The following is a 21,212-nucleotide window of genomic DNA, read 5'->3' as shown; positions in this document are numbered from 1 at the left end:
GGCACCCCTGCCCTTGGTACTTTAAATACCGAACAAAAAAAGGTGTCTGACAAAAAATATGTTTTACATATAAATATATTGTGTTTGTATGGACATATTTACAAAATATGTAAACATATTTGTCGAAACTATATTACATTTTATTATACATTTATACAGTATCTGAATTATTTATTTAAATGGTTAATCATTTAAATTAGTTATTCCTCCATTGTTGGACACTAGAGATTTTACTATTAGAGATAATGCTGTGATAACCACACTTATATTTTTAACTGCATGGGGGTCCTGGGTCCGAATGTAGAACGGTTTATTAAGACACTGGATGCATCTCCCAGACCGCTCTCCTGAAAGGGATCGAACTCATACTTCCATCACTGACAGTTTGTGACAACGTCCATTTACAGACTCTACCGCACTTTCAATCCCTTCCAATGTTAGAAATGCAAAATTGTATCTGATTTTAAGTTGTCCTTCTTTGATTAAGAGGATATATTTAATACAAAATTTGTTTCTTTGCTAATAAAAGTAATATATACTTACTGTAAAAACTTCAAAGAGTACAATTATAAAGACAATAAAAATCACCTATAATCTCATCATTTGGAGATAATTGTTAGCGTTTCCTGATGATCACTTTGAAATGGTTATTGACTATTTGTACTATGTGTGCTTGTGCATAAATTATCTGTTCACAGTCTTTGCCCATTTTTCTTGGGGAATTATTATTTTTTAATTGAACTGCCAAAACTATTAAAGAGTATTAACCCATTGCCATATTTAGTATATATTTATATAAATTCAGTTCAGTTTACTTACTTTTATTTTTTAAGATTTATTTATTTATTTTAGAGAGAGAGAGAGAGCGTGTGAGTGGGGGGAGGGGCAGAGGGAGAGAGAGAATCCTCAGGCAGACGCCTTGCTGAGCATGGAGCCTTATGTGGGGCTCGATACCAGGACCGTGAGATCATCACCTGAGCCAAAATTAAGGTTCAGACACAAAGGACTGAGCCACCCAGGCACCCCTCCAGTTTGTTACTTACTTTTAAAATGTTATCTTTTGATGTCCAGAAGTTTTGATTTTGTCAAATCTATCCAATTTTTTCTTTGAATTCTGCATTCATTGCTTTTTGTGATTTAATTTTTTCATTTAATTTGCACAGTTTAATTCATTCAAGTAGTTATAGATTTGAATTGTCAATAGCACTTACAATTGGAATTTCAATGGCTAATGTTCCCATCTCTCTTCCCAATTACACTGGAAGTTCCTTGAGGTGAGAAGTGTTTCTCGTTCGGCTTTGTATTTCAGATCTCTACCGTGGGGTCTGGTATGTTGTGTTCACTACATAAATACTTGAACACTGTCCATATTAGAAAAATTGAACTGCTCATGTAATACCCTTACCTTTTAAAGTTCTTTGAGTCTAAGACTTGGCTTTGTAATTTTTTTTTGGATTTTGCCTGCTTTAGTCCAAAGTCATCACTGTTTACTGTGAATTTGTTCACAAAACCACCGTCATCCCCCAAGAGGATGTCATCCCTGCAGAGCTGGTCGGGCAGAGACACTACACACACGCAAAGAAGGCAGTGATCCATCGGCTTTATGACAAAATAGTTTTCCTAGAAACAGAAGAATGCCTTTAGCAAGTTATGACACTGTTCTAAATATCTAATATTAAATATTGCCCTACTATTTGATAAAAGTTTTACTTTCTGATATTTTTAATTTTAGATATTCCCACCATGTTAAAGAAACTTGAAAAAAAGGCTAACCAAGTAAAAGTTAATGCACATTCACTGTGAGCCCAACATTGTGCTTTTGAGTCCTTTGTGGGGAAAAAGGTGAGGGACCTCTCAGAAAAATGAGATTTTCTGTTGTGTTACTATGCACGTCCTTCTCTTGGATTTGTAAGGCAATATTAATGGAAAGCATAAAAAGGTTCAGGCGTTATAAGACCATTGACATAAAACTGTATGGTAAACAGGAAAATCAAGCATTAACACCCCAATTACGTCACAAGAAGTTATCAGGAAAAACATATCCTAACAACCAAGCTGATCCAGAAATATTCCGCAAGCATCTGTCAAGCCGACTCTGGGCTATTGGGCTGGCTTCACTAAGCTAGACAGCCAGTACTCTCTCAGAACTCAGTCTTTACCTAAGATAGAAGAAAAAAATATTAAAAAAAATTTTTTTTGTTCTGTTTCCTTTAGAGTGAGTGAGACTTGAACATATTTAGAGCTTCATTCAGTCATTCAACCAATATTTATTGAGCACTTATGATGTGCCAAGAACGATTCTAGGCATGGGCCATATGGTGATGAAGAAGACTAGTTTCTGACTTTGTGAAACTACCATTCCAGGGCAGGAACACAGGTATAAAAAAAAGCAGACCATTGCAGATCTTGGGAAGGGGACTGAGGAAAGAAACAAGGGTGCTATGATAAAGAGCGACTGGAGAGGTCACTGTAGGTCTCATGGGCTGGGAAGGTGACCTTTGATCTGGCACAGGAACTGGTCCCCAGAAAGATTCAGAGGCGGTTGAAACGAGGAGCCCATAAGGAGAGATAAATGTCAACAAGATACAAAGGGAAGAGCCTTGTTCTGCACGAGGCACGCGGGAATGGGAGTGTCGGATGCAAGGATATTTTGCCTCCAGAGAGAGGAAGGAAGTAGGGTGTCCTCACTGAAGTTGTAAGTGGGAGAGCTGGCCTTTGGAGGAGGACAAGCCTCATAAAATCAAATTTCTCAGGAAAATAGGGGCAAGTCCATCTGCTGAGGGGGAGCGAGCCTGAGGACAATAATGGCCTTTTGGAATATTGCCAGGGATGGGAAAGCGACTTGGCAGGGCGAGAGAGGTTGACGGAAGCAGTGAATCCTCAGATGAGTCTGCGGACCCTGAATCTTTAGTGATACTGAACAGTGGTGGCTTCGTGTTTTCTCCAGGAGGGCTGAGCCACCGTGAAGGTCAGAGACAGGCTGTCACATCTCACCAGGACTCGAGTTTCGAGTTTCAAAGGATTTAAGAGAATGGAGGGTGGGGTGGCTTCAGCCCAGAGGACCGGCCTGGTGGTGCAGGCAGGAAGGCAAAGAGGGGAGAGGAAGGGGACAGAGAGGGGAAGAGGATGTTCTCAAGGAACTGGAGGCTTCCGTGGGACTGAAAAGAGTGAAAACTGGAGAGAGCTGGACAGGGAAGACGTTGCAATCCAACTGCAGACCGTGAGACAGTAACACATCACATAATAAAGGGCGTGAGGCAACAATCCACTCTCCTGGAAGTCATCCTGGCATCACTAGCTGGTTACAACAATGGGGACAGGAATGAGAAGTGAGCCTGGGGACAAGTAGGGCGAGGAGGAAGGCTAATTAGATCTTAATCCTCCTTATCCTTCAAAGTCAGCCACTTCCTGAGGGCATTTTTACAATCGTGCCTCTCCCTGAACTTCTATTGCCCTGGTTTTCCTTTTTTTACTTTATAAGTTTGCTGTACCATTATATTACATATTATGTTTTATCATGAGATCCTTCAAGACTAAGTTTTGTTTGAGTGCAGGGAACGTGTTCATTACTTCTATATGTCTGCAAATGCTCAATAAATATTGTGAATTACTTAAGTGGTAACATCTCAGCCACTGAAGGAGTAACATTGGCATCTGCCCCATTAGATATTTGGCCAGGATTAGTCATCTGATTTTTAGTAATTTTCTTACCAAATGAAGCTGAACTGGAGAGAAAGGCTTTGAACTTGATAACATGAGCATAATCAAAAAGCTAATACCTGGATTCAGAGAAGGGAATGAAAGTAGGAAGGAATTATCTTTTCTCTCTCTCAAAAACAAAACAAAACAAGTATCAACAAATTAAATATGCACTAAATGGAAAGAATGTTCCTTTTTAATTAGACTCACAGAATATTAATGCTGAACTTGTTTAATGAACTTGACTCACTAAAGCCCCTATTTTATATATGAGGAACTGACATTGAGTACAGGAAGTGGATTGCTCTCATCCTACCAGGATGGAAAAGGCCACCTCAGTACTTGGAGTATTTCTCTTGGTACAGTACCTGGCCACTGCCTTGCGCTTTATAATCCCAGACAATGATGGTCCTTTCTGTAGTGGCAACGATTCTTTTCAGCTGTGAGAGGTAATCACATCCTGTGATCCAGGAGGTGTCCTGAGGGAAAAATACAGAATTGGGAGAGGTGGGAGTAACATGTTTTGGTCTATCCCACGGTGATGGTTACTAAAGAGCAGACCAGTTACATTAAAAGCCTCACTTTGCAACCTACCCCCCCCCCCCAACTTGCAGGGGAGCCTTGCAATGTCTCTTCTTTGATGCCTGGAGGAGAGGCTCTCATCTTTCACCCTTTGACTCTTAGCTTGAGTTTCTCAGCATCGCTGGCTGGAGAATGATGAGCTCATGCCTGAGGCAGCTCCCCGGAATCTCAGAGCCACCAGCAGAGCGGGCATCTACCTGCACTCTTCGGTTTCGTGAGAACATCTCTTCATGGGGACGTGGCGAGGCTAGATCAAGTCAGTTCTTTGGCCCGGTCCCCATGCATAAAAGTTTTAGCTAGAAAAGACCTTACTGATCATCTGGTCAATAACCAAATTGAGCCCAATGAGTTTGTTGCGTTTCCTGAAGTCATCAAGTTGCCATGGGTAGGGTCTGTCACACCGACACCCGACGAAGAACAGCCGTTCCCATTTAGGAGTGCCCACTGCGCCAGGCACACCTCTGCATGCATTTCAGACTACGTTAGGATTTTTAACATTTGTTTCAGCCTTAGAAGCAAAGGCTGGGAGGCTTAGAGAGAAGGCCGACTCCTCTGCCAGGTGGCCTGGTGCCCTCCTGCGTGGTTCAGGGCATTCAGTGCCTGTAAGCAGGTGAAAACGTAAGCATGTCCCCATCTCTCACAAAGCCACAGTGGAGCTCCGGAAGCAACTTATCATAGTTCCACTGCTGCAAGCTCGCTTCTCCAATCAGTGATACACATTTAATAATTTACAAAATTGGACTCAAATATTTTACGCAATTTTCAAGTTTACAATAAAATGTTTTCAACTTATTTCCCTTGGCCACTTCCTTGTTGTTCTCACACCTTGAATTGTGTCCGTTTTTTTCACTCCTCAATAGTGGGTGCTCGGGAAAACTTCAGTGAGACTTTTAACTGGAAGCTTCCAGGGAGTAACGTCTCCAAGCAGCTCTCTGAAATAAATTTAACTTCAGCAAGCAAGGTGAGGGTCCTCCGCTGTTACTCAAGGTATGGCTTTGATCTTAGTCAGTAGACTTACAATATGAAAACATCTTATTCTTCGAGCCTAGTCGACACTGCACTGAGACTGTGACTAGTGAGGGAGGAACCATCACCAGAGTCCCAAATCGGACGTCACTAAGAGTTTGTGAAATGTACTTACCATAACATTGGTGCTGGCCTGGACTCTCATCTACAGACAAAGGAAGAGAATAATGAAAGCCAGTTGGCATTACAATTAAAATTGAGGTTGGCTCTAAAAAGAACACATATCTCCACGGTTTAATCTCACTTGTCATTTCTACCTTTCGTGCGTTTTCTCCGTTTCTCCTTTCCCTCGAAAACCTGGCTCTGCAGAATGACTCATTGCTGGCTTTGGATACCGTTGGTGCGTCTGGCCAGTGTCTAAGCCTGGTGACTGCGCTCTTAGAGTTTTACACCGTAAGCATGATTCTTCCCTGTTTGCAAACTGCCTCACATTCTTTAGTTATTCAGAGCAACAGAGGATATCAAAAAGTGGGAATGCAAAATAATACTAACAGCAATGGCAAGAATAGTCCAAAAGGATGCTAACTAGGTCAATATGAACACAGCTTGATGTGGGGGAGAAAACCAGTTTCATTTGAAAGTTATCTCTCAGGTTCCTGAAAGACGTGGGAACGCTGCCTCCAGTGGGCTTCGTCTCTTACTGGCTAAGTATCTCCAGCGTGAATCTCAGGTGGATAGTGTGCTGGTTAAGAGGCATACATTTACTCCGTGCAGAGGTGTCAGGACCCGAGCAGCCTATTCTCCCCTAACGGCATATACTAACTGCTTCCAAGGTTAAGGTAAGTATTTGAGGTTTATTCATGACCTGGTTTCTTTTGCATGGTCATGTGATCTTGGGAGAAGTACAGAAAATGGCTGCCTAGAAGGAATATATTCTGTGAAAAGAGGGAAGAGTAAATTAGATCACTACAACTGTTAGTAATGGTCCTCTCAGACTGTCCTTCATCCGAAGAGTTCAAAGATGCTTTTCAACCAGGGACTTTTTTCCAGATGGGAAAAATTCAGTGCCCTCAGGAAGTTGGTGAGCAGAGAACAAAACTCCTGTGGTTTTCCTCTCCTATTTCTCTACTTCCATCCTTAGTGGAAAGCACATGTTTAAATTTCTTTTATCATCTTTAAAAGTTACATAATCCTTATGGATGTCTTCTGAATTTTGAAAATCTAGCCTTCCTTTGCAAGAATTTTTATTAATGACATTTACTGTCTCTATCACCAAGCCCTCTTGAGAGCACCGTGAAAATCCTTAACTGTGTTTATTCTGCTTTACATAGAGCCTAAATTATGGATTAACCTATTATATTATATTTATATTATATATTATATTTATATTATATAAAATATTATAAGATATTTTGTGTTGTTAGTGACTACCCTCTAATAAATTTTTCCTGTGACCCACCTTACCGATTATTTTTTCACAGAACGCGTCATCCTAGTTGTAAGACACACACCATTCAAAATGCTATTTGTTCCTGGTGAATCAAATCTTCAATAATTTTCAAGCAATTTTTCTCTCCAATTGCATGGTTTTTGTAAGAAACAGATGTTTGTGTATTTGTGAGCATACACGTGTGCTTGCATCTAAGCACGTGTGAATGAGCGTGTGTATGCATGTGAGAGAGATGTCTCTGGAAATATGAAAATGCCACCTCACTTATTGCACATGATCCTGAACTAGTTCGTTATGAGGACCATTATTTTTCTTCTCATGCTCTTCTTTACGTTCCAGCCTAGTTCATTTTTGAGGAAATAAAGGTAAGGAAATTAGAAGGGAAATGAAGCACCAAGGAGAAAAGAGGAGGAAAGTTTTCATGTCTCTAGGAGGTGATCCAGTTTTGTTTTCACACCATTTGTCCCTAATTGCAACTACCGACGTCTCCCGAGTACTTACTGCGATGCTAACTGAGCACTTTGTGCGTTCACCCAAACAGCACAACTGCCTCCGTTCTGAATGAGAGGAGCCAGGGCACGGACGGGAATAGGTAACACGCACCGCTGGCACGTGTCCGAGCTGGGCAGGGATGCCAGGCTCCACGTCCACACCAGGAACCTTCCACCGCCCTCCTCGGGGCACAGGCCGCTTGCTCCTCTGACAGAACCCAGCTGCTCTGGTCCCTGAAGGGCTAAACATTACTGTTGACATTGTAATCATGTGATGACTGTTTTAAACAGCGGTTACCTGCAGAAAGCTTGTCTCTAGTTGGAAATGAACTAGTAATTGGAATTTTTTGCTTTGATATTCACTTTTATTTTCACAGCGAAGTACCGTGTGGTCTATATCATACATTCCAATAAAATCGCTCATCGTTTGGAAGTGGAAGCCCAGAACTTACAGATTCAGAACGAAGGGACAATAACAGTAATGCCCACGTGCACATGGGAACTTATCGTTCATTCGGTGCTTCTACGTTCATCGTGTTGTTGACCTTCACCACAGCCCTCAGAGGGACGGAGGACCAGTTCTGGTGTCCTCATTCCAATAATGTGAAAAGAGGCATGACAACATGTAAGTTGGCTCACTGAGCTCCCTACTTAACAGCATGGCTAGTAAAATAGAGGAGCCAGAATGTGAACCGCCCTTAAACTCCAAGTCCAAGGTTCTTGGTGGGACCGTCTACACTTGTTAGGATTATGACAGAATCACTTGGCTTGTGAGTCTTTCTGATTTTATCTGAGAAGTTATCCAGGATCATCCTTTAATTATGCTGATGCCACATGGCTCAGTAAGACTCGCTGAGGGCAGCTCAGTCGGTCAAGCTTCCAACTCTTGGTTTCAGCTCAGGACTTGATCTCAGGGTCATAGGATCGAGCCCTGTGTCGGGCTCTGTGCTGAGCGTGGAGTGTGCTTGAGATTCTCTCTCCCTCTCCCTCTGCCCCTCTCACTCATACTCTGTCACTCTCTAAAACAAATAAATAAATCTAAAAAAAAAAAAAAAGACTCCTGAGGAACACTGCCAAACGCAGTTACCAAAATCTCAAAAATCGCTCCAGGGCTCAGCAATCCTCTCATTTTAGCAACTTCTGGCTTTATTTTTTGGAATAACTCTGAAATATGTTTATGTTTTCTGTTGCACCTATAAATATGCATAATCCATAGGCCAAAGAGAAGAAGGAAGAATGAAAGAACGAATGAGCAATTGAACGAAAGGAAGAAGGGAGAAGGGAAGAGAGAGGAATCCAAGCTGTCAAATTACCTGGCTATTAAAGACTGTTATTAATCCTTTCTGAGAAGCTGTTATTAGTAAATCCAACTGAGGGATCTTGACGATACATTTAATCACATCCCGTCTTCTACTCCCTGTCAACAACATAATATTCATTTCAACTCCCAGCAGTAAAGATCCTAAAACTCATCTGTTAGGTTTGTTTTTAAAAGAAAAGAGTAAGCAAACTTTTTGCTAAAAAAGTAGAGTAGAATAAAACCATAAAAACCCACAACTGTTGATTTTTTTAGCAATAATTTTTTATTTAAATTCAACTAGCCTACAGCACATCATTAGTTTCAGATGTAGAGTTCGATAATTCTTCACTTGCATATAACACCCAGTACTCATCACATCATGTGCTCTCCTTAACACCCATCACTCAGTTACCCCACCCCCTCACCCGCTTTCCTTCCAGCAACCCTCAGTTTGTTTCCTAGAGTTAAGAGTCTCTCATGGTTTGTCTCCCTCTTTGAGTTTTTTCCATTGTTTTCTCTCCTTTCCCCCACGATCCTCTGTGCTATTTCTTATATTCCACATATGTGTGAAACCATATGGTAATTGCCTTTCTCTGACTGACTTATTTCACTCAGCATAATCTCCTCCAGTTCCATCCATGTCAATGTAAATAGTAAGCATTCATCCTTTCTGATGGCTGAGTAATATTCCATTGTATATATACATCGCATCTTCTTTATTGATTCATCTGTTGATGGACATCTCATCGCTTTTTAATTATCCCCAGAGACAGTAATCTGAATCTATGACACTTTCCAACTCGATGTGGTGCGTGAATTCCTAGAGAAAATGTATATACACTCATGCTCCTGCCACATATTTTGCAGAGAACATGTATTCCAAACATCTTTTAGAATCATTTCATTCTGAGATTTCCGCATCTCAGGAATCCTCTCTTCAAACTGTCACTGACATGATTTACACAGAATAAAAGCCTCATATGATCTCAGACTTTCAGGCATAAAAGAATAAAATGACCTTAATACTGTTATTAAGGATTTGCTTTTGTTCTTTCTGTGTGCGTTTTGAAAAAACCATTAGACACCTTCATGTTTTTTTGCCTATGTCCTGAATTGATAAAACCACATCTATGGGACCCCTTTCCAGCATGAGTAGTTTTTATAATTACAAACTCTTAGGAAAAGCAAGTGAATGGATCTCATACTCCAGTGCTATCAGCGTAATCCATGCATTCTCAACAGACAAAATATGGTCCTCAAGGGGGTGCAGATTGGTTCTTGGGGGGATATAAATGAGTCTTGCTCTTTTTCTGTATTAAGTACAGATACACAAACTTACATAAACAGATACACAGCATATCTGACATATTAAAATGTCATGGAGTGGGGGAGGGGTAAAGGGGGCATACAATTAGGTAAAAAATGTCTAAAAGACTCCTTAGGGACCCCTATAATGAAAAAAATATGAAAATAATATAATGAAAAACTAATGAAAAGAAGGTCAAATACACTATCCTGTTCCATGCTACCGCCATTCTCTCTGTTTGTGCTCCCCCAACCTTGGGCTGTTTTCAACACGGCAGCGGTAATGAACATTCAACGAGTAGCTCAGATCATACCTCCCCTCTGTGCAAGTTTCTTGCCCTCTTCGTTTTTCCCACCCCCAGGCCCACACACCTGACCCCACACCTGCCTTCTCTTCCTGGGCTCCCCCACCCCATCACCGCCTCCATTCCAGGTGTCTCAGTCCCTGCTCAGGGTAGTCTCCCCCACCACCCTCTTCAAATTCCAACACCATGCTCCCATCTCCAAACCAACTTCTCCCCACGCTCCTGCTTTACTCTTCTCCACAACCTCCTTACTTCATTCTTTCTCTATAGCACTATTACCATCTGGCACTTTGTATATTTTACTTTGATTTTTTATGTCCGTCTCTCCCCATCAGAATGTAAATTTCAGGAGCTCAGGAATTTATGATCTTTTGTTCACTGTTGTGTCCCAACACTTAGAAAGGTACCTGACCCACATAGCAGAACTTCGCAAATACTGGTTGAGTGAATAATGAACTACAGAACACAACTGTCATTGAGAGAAATGCTTTCAAAGTTCTAACTTAGGATGCCAGCAACAGGTCTCCCCTGCCCACTGGCCCTCCCCTCCCCGGGTAAGAGGTGGTGGCAGCAGGGACAGCCCCCTAACTTCTATTCTTTCATGATCATTTCCATGGCTTGAGGATGGGCTCTGGTGAGGGTGGGCTTGGTTCACAAATGACTGAAGTAAGTTTAGGTGCTTTTTTAAGGAACACCAGATCCTATCTGCACTACATGCTTCATCTCAGAATCTGGGATGAAATGGAGGACAAGGGCAGATTCTGGGGTTCGCCTTTCCTCCTCCTGGACTTCTTCCTTGGGGGGGAAGAAAGGAAACCAGAAATATCAACAGTGGAGAGAGATGGGTCCCAGGCTCAAATCTAAAAAAAAAAAATGCTGTATGTTCTTGAGACTTCGTGAACTGAGATGACCCCCCCACCTCTGTGATTGGCCCAAGTTCACAGTTTTAGAGATATAGGGATAAACTTCCACATGATAATCAAGGGAAGAGTGTGAAGGAGTTCCAATTACTAAAAACTTGAAAATTTCATTTTAAGAAAATTTTAAAAGAAATGTGCTTCCATTTGGTGCATGGACATGCAGTATTGAGATGACGTTGTACAGAGCTGTAACTCAAGATCTGAACCTTCTCAGAAAAATGTGAATTTTTTCCCCCTCGTAATCCTTATATAGTGTCCTTCAGAGAAACGATTATATTTCAAACTCAACTGCAGGTATAATTTCTGTTTTAGTCTCCCAATTTTTTTGAGAAAATGTTAAAGCCCATATTAATTTGGAAAGAATTAAAAATATCACCTGAAATTACAATTCGCTGTTTTCTGGAAACAAGGAAAACCAAATTTTCTTCATCCATATGCGTAGCTGGAGAATCTTCTTCAGAGGAGAGGTATCCAAAGATCTAAAATGCCAAACAACACACGCATAAACATTTACAATATCTCAAAATTGACTGTAAAGTAACAGATTTGATGTTGGTTGAATTTCAAGTTTAATTTGGATGAATGGTCAACGCCTTGCTTTCTAAATGCCAGGGTGTTGCCCATAGCAAGAGAGGGCAGTTAACGATGTTCAACATATCACAGTATGATATGGTGCACCTCCCATGGTGCAGGACTGTTGCACAGTTGCTGATTCTTCCTTCTGATGGATGACTTGGTGCACCAGGCTGGTGTCTTTGCTCAGACTGGTAGTTATTTTAGGAGCTACATGTGCTTAGAAATCAAATCAGCCTTCATCAGACAGGGTCCCCACTGAGAACCTTGACACTGAATTTGGCCACTCTCAGATGGCCATTCCTACCCATTTTCCATAAATCTTCTTGGACAAGTTTTTTCATGCCTACTAAGGGGAGTTTTGGCATTTAACCGTTCTAAATGCTACTCTCCAGGCATTGCATGAAAATAAATTACTATGAAAGAATCCCAAGGAGGAAAAGTATTCTTCATTTGTAGATAAACTGTCAAATTCTGTAACTCCAAGGAATTTGAAAAACAAGATAGCTGTTCTTCAATTGCCTTATGAATAAGCAGGAGTAAAATTCTCATAAATTAATGACACAATTATTTCTCATCCAGTTGAGACGAGTTAGTGCTTGTCGGTAAATGAATGAATGAACTGTGGAGAATGTCTGAGACATTAATGTATGTACAAACCACTGGGAATCCTTTTAAAGTGCAGATTCTGATTTAGTTGGTCTGGGGTGGGGCCAGAGAGCCTGTATTTCTAATAAGCTCCTCATGAGGGACCACACTTTTGGTATAAAAGACCTAGAGACCGAGTCCATTAAAATTAATCAAAACCAGCCATATATTAGCTTTTGTAAACAACATTTGCTTATTTTGATGCTAGGTGACGGTTTAGCATCTTATGTCCCTTCATCAGCTGCTTCACAAAGGGTGCTACTTCCACCTTTACTTTCCCCCACGTCTAGACCTCCCAACACACAATGACTGCCCTAATCCTTTCCTACAATGAGGCACATTTCACTGTGAGAAGATCAAGATCATCTAGACATTGTCTCTCGTGTTTTCCCTTCTTCCCACCAGCAAAATCAGCATCCAGTAAGAGCTCAAATAATTTCTTTATCTTTTCAGAAATCACTGCTCATTTTCCATGTGTACAAGACCTGTGGATCTAGCATCTAGTGCCCTGGGAAGGACTGAGAAAAGAGAAGGAAGATGGCTTCCAGGGGACCTATGTTGCAATGGACAGGAATCTTACGTCACCGTGGTTTCCTCATCTGCACGTATTGGTGTAATAGCCAGTTAACAGTCATGTATTGATCTGCAACTTAATTTTTTTTTTTTTAAGTAGGCTCTCTGGAGCTCAACATGGGGCTCAAACTCATGACCCTGAGATCAAGACCTGAGCTGAGATCAAGAGTCGGACGCTAAACCGGCTGAGCTCCCCACCTAAGCTCATTCAGGTTGCTGGCCTGAGGTCGCTGGCCTGAGGTCCCCGTTTCCTGCTGGCTGTGCCCTGGGGCTGCACTTAGCCCCCAAAGGCCTCTCTTCAGTCCCAGGACAGGACCCTCTGTCTCACACTAGCAATGGCCCTTCAAATATCACACTGGCCCGAGGCAGATAATTCAGGATCATCTCTCTATTTTAATTCAACTGATTAGTAACATTAATTGCATCTGCAAAATCCCTTGTAGCAGTACTAAATTAGTGTGTGATTGAATCATCAGGGCACGGGAGTCTCGGAGGGGGGCACCTTGAGAATTCTGCTTATCATATCCTCATTTTTAAAATGCAGTTCAGTATGATTTACATTACTTGTGCAAAATACAACAAAAATGTGGCAAATACTTGCAACCAATTTAACTCCAGACAATAGGGCGAGATAATAATGTGAAATGATGATTTTAATGATGATTAGCTCTGTGTTAATGAATTCCAGTGTTCCTCAGGGCTGGAGAACTGCACACCATATGTGTTGTCACCTAATTTGAAATAACATTCTAGATGTTTATAATACCTATATTTTAAGAGCAGTTTACAGACAGTTATTCAACTCAATTTGCAATTTGGGGGGTAATTCTTACAGACACAGTGACAGCATAACTGTTAAATGTCTGAGAACAGATGTGGGAGGCTGTCCCTTGAGAGGCCTTTGGTGCTTTCGACTAGCGCTTGGGTCCAAAGCCAGGTTCTATGCCTACTAGTCATATGGACCTTAGGCCCATTCTTTAATTTCTCTGAGCTTGAGTTTTCCCATCTGTAAAAAATAATTACCCCAACCTTATGCCTTGGTGTTAGAATCAAATGAGGAGATCATGATTAGATTACTTAGTAATTAGGAAGATAAGAAAGTACCTAGATGGCACCAAGTGCCAGGTAGGAACTCAATGGACGCCAATATCTGAGTAAATACAATTCTCAGTCTTATGAGCAACAGTACAGGGGCAGAGCTCAGATGTCCTCTTCACTAGTTCAGAGCTGTCCACTGGGCACCCCTGCTCCCCACCCAGAAAGCGCATCGTCCGTGCACTCTGTCCTACATGTGCTTTATGGTCACGTCTACAGGTACGGGCCATCCTGTAGGGCATCTGCTCTTACGGAAATGACAAATTTTGCTACTCTGATTTGTAATAACACAGTATTACACTGCTTCCTTTCCAAAGGAGGCTAAAAACTACAATTTCCCGAGGAAAAATTTGAGAGCCTTTATAGCAGATAAACTCCTGCAGAAGAGACAGCTAAACCTTTACATTTCGAAAGGAAATGTTTCAATCAAACAATGTTTCTAAAGAGCAGAAAGCAGAGAACATCTTTCCTATGATGAACTACAGCCTCAAGGATCTCAAATTTCTCGTTCAACAATCTGAATTTCAGATGAGCCGTTGTGCATGTGACGTGCCCGGAGTACTTTATAGCTAGTATTAATAATGCATTAGAGGATTAATTTTCTTTTAACCATGTTACTTAAAGGACTTGCTCCACGCTTTAAGTGATTCATTTATTTAACTACACTTTTTTCCCCTGATTACATAAGGAACATGCAGGACATTTGAAGAAAATAAAAAGCAGATAGAAGAAAATAGAAACCTGTATCCTACCTATTTTTTAACCTATGCTGGAGCATTTTAAAAATATTTTGGGGGGCACCTGGGTGGCTCAGGTGGGAAGCGTCTGCCTTTGGCTCAGGTCATGATTTCCGGGTCTTGGGATCGAGCCCTGCATTGGGCTCCCTGCTCAGTGAGGAGTCTGTCTCTCCCTCTCCCTCTCCCCCTGCTCATGTGCGCTCTCTCTCTGTCTCTCTCTGTCTCTCTCTGTCTCAAATGAATAAATAAAATCTTTTTAAAAATATTTTTGAAGTTAGCAGATACAGTTTTAGATTTATAACAATTCACTTAAAATCACTTTGGGGAGAATACAGTTACAGGCATCCCATATGGTGTTGTATGACTCTTTTAAAAATTAATTTGAGTATGCTCCTAGAAAAAAGTGTGGTTATGCACTGCCCACTGGAAATGGAGACTAACACTGCAGTGTAGGAAAAGTGGATTGTATCTGTATCAGAATTACCACTGACTCGTTTTATAAATTTAATACCATCACATTTCCTTGGATCTCTTTATATCTAATTCTTTCTCCTTATAAAATAAAAAGACAGGTCTAGGTGATGTTTCAGTTGAGTTATAAGGTTTCATTATTCTATAAATGCCTGTCCATTTTTCCAAGTGCATTTGAATCTGAAACCTAGAAAAAGAAAATGCACCTTTTTATGGCATTGCTACAACAGACATTTATATTCAGAATCAGTTTTGGGACGCCTGGGTGGCTCAGTCAGTTAAGCATCCAGGTTCAGCTCAGGTCATGACCCTGGCTTTCTGGGATCGAAGCCCGCACCAGGCTCCTTGCTCAGCAGAGAGCCTGCTTCTCCCTCTCCCTTTGCCCCTCCCCCGCTTATGTTTTTTGTCTCTCTCTCTCCCTCAAATAAATAAAATCTTTAAAAAGGAGAATCACTTTGGCACATTCATGTCTGACTTTAAAAGAACACACCCAGTTCTTCTCACCTGATAAGATTACCATTGGTTGATTGAAAAAAAAGAAAAAAGGCAATTCAGTGACACAAAGTTAGTCTCCCAGCACTGAATTTCCATCTTACAGATGAGGGATCTGAAGGCTAGAAAGGTCAGGTCACACCGCTTGGGACAGAAACGGCTCTTAGGCGCACTGGCACAGCTTATGAGGAAAATGACGCAACAACAGAAGGAGAAGCTTCCGGCAATAGCTTCTCAAACCTCGTTTTCCATCATGTCCACACAGTGCGCGGAGGCCGCTCACGAGTGTTTCTACTAGGCTTGCGTGTAGTTTATGAGGAACTCAAGTGATATCACAGAACAATGTCTCATGACATTACTGCAGAGAACGAGAAAGTCTCAGCTCCAGGACCAAAACCAATTTTCTCTGTGGCTTTCGGTATGTCGATTAACCTTTCTGTGTTTCCTTTCCCTCATCTTTGTTATTGCACAACATTCCCCACCACAAGCTACGTGGGGAGGGGGGCTGTTGGGGAGATTAGGTGAGAACACAGGAAGTGTCTGAAAACACCAAACGTAAGATGATGATGACGTTCTAACTGGAAAGGGAAGGAGAAGGGGAGTAGATGCAGAAAAGAACGGGGCTCTAGGTCCTCACCCACACAATGAGACAATCGGGACCTTATTTACTTGTTCCTTCATCCATTAAGTTCAAGGACAAAGACGTGTTCTGTTGACTCACAACAAAACATTTGTAACATGACTGTCTCTTCAAAACAGAGAACGCTGTAAAATACACGGCAGCTAAATTCTCGGTTAGTGGCGCAGAACGGCAGGTAAGGGGATTGGCCGTGTCTCGCTTGTTGGCACCATGGGACGTTTTTAGAGCTTTGGTTTTCTGAATCCAAGTGTGTAATGTAATACCAACAGACTTCTTGAAATGCATAAATTATTGGGTGTTGACATGAATCACTTGTTATACACTCATTTTCATATTTTTAGTGATCCAAAAATATTGCATTAGAAATTCAAGCACATGAACCGTTGAGCGTGTGAGAAATATTCATTAAAAAATTGAGAACAGTGAAGATACAGGATTCTCAAAATTATTGCTACTCCAAGTTCAGTGGCAGAGAACTCAAGTTATCAGTAGATGGGACAACACCCAAAGGATTTACACAGTGTGACTGAGCCCAGATCCTTGAAAAAACATGTTCATTTTGTACACCTACAAAATTTAGGAAAAAGACGGCCATTCCTGTATTCCTACAAAATTACTGACTGTCTTGTTGTTCATTTGATTTCTTAAACTCTTCTAATCTTTGGATGGTTAAGGGCTTTTGTGGATATATATGTCATATATAGCTGTCTTCTATGTTATCGAATCAGTGGGTTAAGAAAGACAAAACAGCCACGTTGCACTTCCAGTCTTGCGTTGAGACCCACGCCCTGGGACCCACGCTTGTACAGCAGCACCTCCAGTTGGGCTGCCTGTAGAGACGAGTATCTTCTATACCCCGCTCTGTGCAACACGATCGCCACTAGCCTCACTGGATACGGAACCTTGGAAATGCAGTCCGATTTGAGTTGAGGAGTCGAACTGCAGGATTCGACTTGTCAAAACTGTATTTAGGATTTCAGCACCTATATTCATGAGTAATACTGGCCTATAGTTCCCTGGTAGATTATCTTTGTTCGGTTCATGTTATTTCAGCCTCATAAAGGAGTTGGATAGCTTTCCAGCTTTTCCTAAGTTGTACAAAGATGTATATAATGCAGGAATTACGTATTCTTTAAAGGCTTAATAGGTTTTTTGTTTGCAATTTTTTCCAAAATTAATTATTTCTTTTATTTGGTTGGGTCTTGGGTGATTTGGGCTTCTATTATTGATTTCTAATTTTATTATATTGGAATTTATTGAAATGTCCTTTTTAAGGCTTATACATGCACAGGTTTTTGATGGCCCTATCTACACTTGAGAAGATGTGTCTTTCCCACATCTCGGGTTCAAAGTTCTATTTATACATATGTACCAGCTTGTTAAAAGTGATAGTCAAATTCTTTAAATCTTTGCTTTTCCTTTTGTCTACTATATCTACTGATTTTTGGGGAGCTAGGGGGCAGAGAGGCAGAGGGAGGGGGAGAATCTCAAGCAGGCTCCAGGCCAGTGCAGAGCCCGACATGGGGTTTGATCTCACAACCCTGAGATCATGACCTGAGCCGAAATCAAAAGAGCCAGACACTAAACTGACTGAGCCACCCAGGTGCCCCTCTATCTACTGATTTTTGAGAAAGAGCCTGATAATTTTTAATATTACTTCAATCGCTTTATATGCATTTTTGTGATTTTTAAATTGTAAGTTACCTCAAATCCTTTTAGAATAGGAAGAATCTGGTTAATAAACAAACCTACAGAGTGTCGTCTTCTGTGAGTTTAAACAAAGATCAGAGGCATTTCTTTCTCCTTTTCCGTCGTCCGCAGATCACTTACCCAAACATGCTTCTCTATGTTCATCCAAGAACACCAGACAATGGGGAAGGGACACAAAACCACACAGACAGGGAAGTGACTCGGGAAATGGCAGAGAAGGTCAACCATGGTCTTTTCCTTCTATGATATTTGTATACATTGAAACTACTGAAAAGGAATACCACGTGGAGAGTGTAATGAAGGTACATAACATCTTGCTGGTTGTTAATGCATGTATAGTCCTTCCGTTTGGCAGGTCGGTCTAAAAGTACAAGCGTCACCCACTAATAATACAGTTAAATCTCCGTCTGTCTCACTCACGTGCAGTTAGGGGCGGGGGCCACGTCTTTATATTCCTACATACCACATACACACTGTGGGCTTAACCCCTGTGGGAATTAGACTTTGATTAAATTATTTATTCTGAACGAGGAGAAATAATACCTGGATTTCTACGATAAACATGAAAAGCGACTACCTCACACCAGTCTGTAGATGCATCGGGATTGTTGCAGAGTTTCCTGTAAAAGCATTTCACATCTTGATTCTTCACTTCTGGACCAAACAGTTCCTGCACGGCCGTGTAAAACTTGTCATAATCGATCACATCTGCATCGTAACAAAGTGCAAGGACATTGTGACCAAACTCCAAGGTCTGCGATGTTTGCTCAGCTCCTTTTCCTATCTTCTAATCTATTTCCTTATTTCAACCTATTAAAACCAGATTATGCTGCATTTTAAGGTTCTTTACATTAGAAAGATAACTAGGCCCCTGACTAAAACATTACTTAGAAGAAAATATTTTACTTTGGTCTGTAGTTCTTCTTCCACAGCTTACGCTTCAACTGTTTTAGGAGTTTTGTTCAGGAATGCAAACATAAGAAAGTGGATTATGTCTTTCGTATTGTGGAAGGTTTTACCCATCAGGAGTGTCTGCTAGAGCTCATCTCGGGTGGAAGAGAGAGGGGAGCGAAGAGCGGTTCTCGGTCAGTTCTGCGACAGGACGTGAACACGCACACACACACCATCCCGAATATTGATTTTGCCAAATTTGGTGATTCACTTGGGAGCTACTACTGAGTCTAAAGACAAGAAGGAGTTTGACACAAAAATGCATTGTGGATTTGCTCTGTGTGAGAACCGAGCTAGACGCTGGGCTTAGGACTAAATAAACAAGTTCCCTCCCTCAGGGAGTTTACGTTCTAGTGGGAGAAACATAAAATCAACATGTAAACAAACAAAATATTTAGACTGTGACACGCACGACTAATTACTGGAGATAGACATTGGAGGAGTGGTTGTCTGTGTATAAGGGGACTCCCTGGGATGCTAGAATGTCCTTTGTCTGGGTCTGGCTGGTGGCTGCAGGTATGTTTACGCTGTCCACGTTTATCACACTATACACTTAAGATTAGCGTGTTCTCAGGCTCTCCTGTATGTCATAACTTAGTAACAAAGTAAACGTATAAAAGTATAAAGTACAAAGGTACAGAGTGAACCTAAGTACTAGGAGGAAACCAGTAGCGCGCTGTGATAGAATTATCTATCTATCGATGGTGGTGGGCAGCGACGGACTTCAGGAAAGCCTCTCTAAGGACATGGGTAAAAAAGTTAAGCTAAGACCTGATAAGCAAAAAGGATTCAGCCATGTGTAAAGCTAGACAAGAGCATTTTAGGCAGAGGCCAGCAGACACAAAGACTCTGAGGCTGGACAGAGTTTGGAATGTTTTAGGAGGGTCAATGGGTATGGAGTATAGTGAGGTCAGGGAAAGAGCTGTCAGGTGAGATTATCAAGAAGGAGGGTCAGGCTGCCGTCAGCAGTTTGCATTTTATTCTCAGCATGCTGGTAAGGTATTGCCTTAACCTTTTCTCAAAGCACACTGTCTGCTGGGAGGAGGTAAGAGTGACAGCTGTGAACTCAGCAAAAGTGCATTAGTCCGGGTTTCAGATAGTGGGGGCTTGGCCGGAGCAATGCAGCCGATGTTCTCCACTTAATTACTAATAACAACCCCTCTCATTCTTGAAAATGCCCTCGATTGGATGACATGTGATATAGGCACTGAGAGGTAGCACTGGACATGGTGAGATACAGTTGGAAGGAGAACGGCAAAGACTTGTCATGGATTGGAAGCTGCAGCGGGCAGGGGGGGTGAGTGAAGGACAGGCGGGATTGCAGAGCAGTGGTTCTCCTCCAGGGGAGGCTTTGCCCTCCACCTCCCACAGGGCCATTGGCAACGTCGTCTGCAGACGGCTTTGATTGTTAGAACTAGGGATGGGATGCTGCAGTATCTAGTTGATAGAGGACGGAGACGCCCCCGACCATCCTACGATGCACCCCCACCCCACATTCACACACACGGAAGAAAGAATCATCCGGCCCTGAATGTCAGTAGAGCCCAAGTTGAGAAATCCTGTTCTAGAACGACGCTCAGGTTTCTGGTCTCAAAACTCAGCACATCCTGGTGCCATTTACCAAAACAGGGGCAACTGAGGAAGGACCACGATTTCTGGGGAAAATAAAGCATTCCCTCTTGGTCATATTAAATTTAAAATCCCTATGAGATATCCAAATGGATTAGCTGCTCTAAATTCACACCACTGTGAGTATAATGTGTCTCCATGTAAATGTGTCTCATTGTCAACGCGGCTAGATGAGGATGACGAAACTTTTCTTTCCTGGGGTGATTTTAATTCTATCAGGTCGTTGACAAGAAAATTAAAGAGCAATATTGCTCAGATGAATTCCTTGGATGAATTCCTTGACATCACTTTGGAGGTAGGCACTGTTACATTAAAAACATTCTCTCTAGATCTTAGCTTCTTGTCTATAGTGAGAAATAGACCCTATTTTCTAGTATTTATGAATGAATATGAATGTATGCCAGTATTAAGTCTGATGAAAGTTAAGATTGTATTTCTCCCTCTCAGTCTTTCAGATCAGTCCCTCTGTCATAGAAGGAAACTTAGCAGTAATTAGTTCTTATCAAATCTATACTATATATATAATAGATATATATCTACTATACATTATGCTGTAGTATAATACTCTATAAAATATATATTACTATATATCTATTAAAATATACTCTTTCTGCATCAATACATACATACATATATACACATATATACTATAGAGGAAGGATGTTTTTCATTGTG

At 41.4% G+C, this 21,212-nt stretch overlaps 1 protein-coding gene across 1 annotated transcript in view; it reads right to left on the bottom strand.

Moving 5' to 3' along the window:
- The window catches only part of WDR64 (WD repeat domain 64), a 115,413-nt gene that overhangs the window by 91,544 nt on the left and 2,657 nt on the right, over positions 1-21,212 (bottom strand). The window contains exons 2-7 of the mRNA XM_057315483.1: positions 18,535-18,665; positions 11,395-11,497; positions 8,502-8,605; positions 5,423-5,452; positions 4,068-4,178; positions 1,406-1,620 (exon numbers count right to left, since the gene is read on the bottom strand). Of these exons, the coding sequence (XP_057171466.1) occupies positions 1,406-1,620; positions 4,068-4,178; positions 5,423-5,452; positions 8,502-8,605; positions 11,395-11,497; positions 18,535-18,665 (694 nt within the window). The remainder of the gene's footprint in view (positions 1-1,405; positions 1,621-4,067; positions 4,179-5,422; positions 5,453-8,501; positions 8,606-11,394; positions 11,498-18,534; positions 18,666-21,212) is intronic.

This window comes from Ursus arctos, unplaced genomic scaffold, assembly GCF_023065955.2.
Source record: "Ursus arctos isolate Adak ecotype North America unplaced genomic scaffold, UrsArc2.0 scaffold_2, whole genome shotgun sequence".
Lineage (NCBI taxonomy): Eukaryota > Metazoa > Chordata > Mammalia > Carnivora > Ursidae > Ursus > Ursus arctos.
This window is presented reverse-complemented; position numbering and strand designations above follow the sequence as displayed.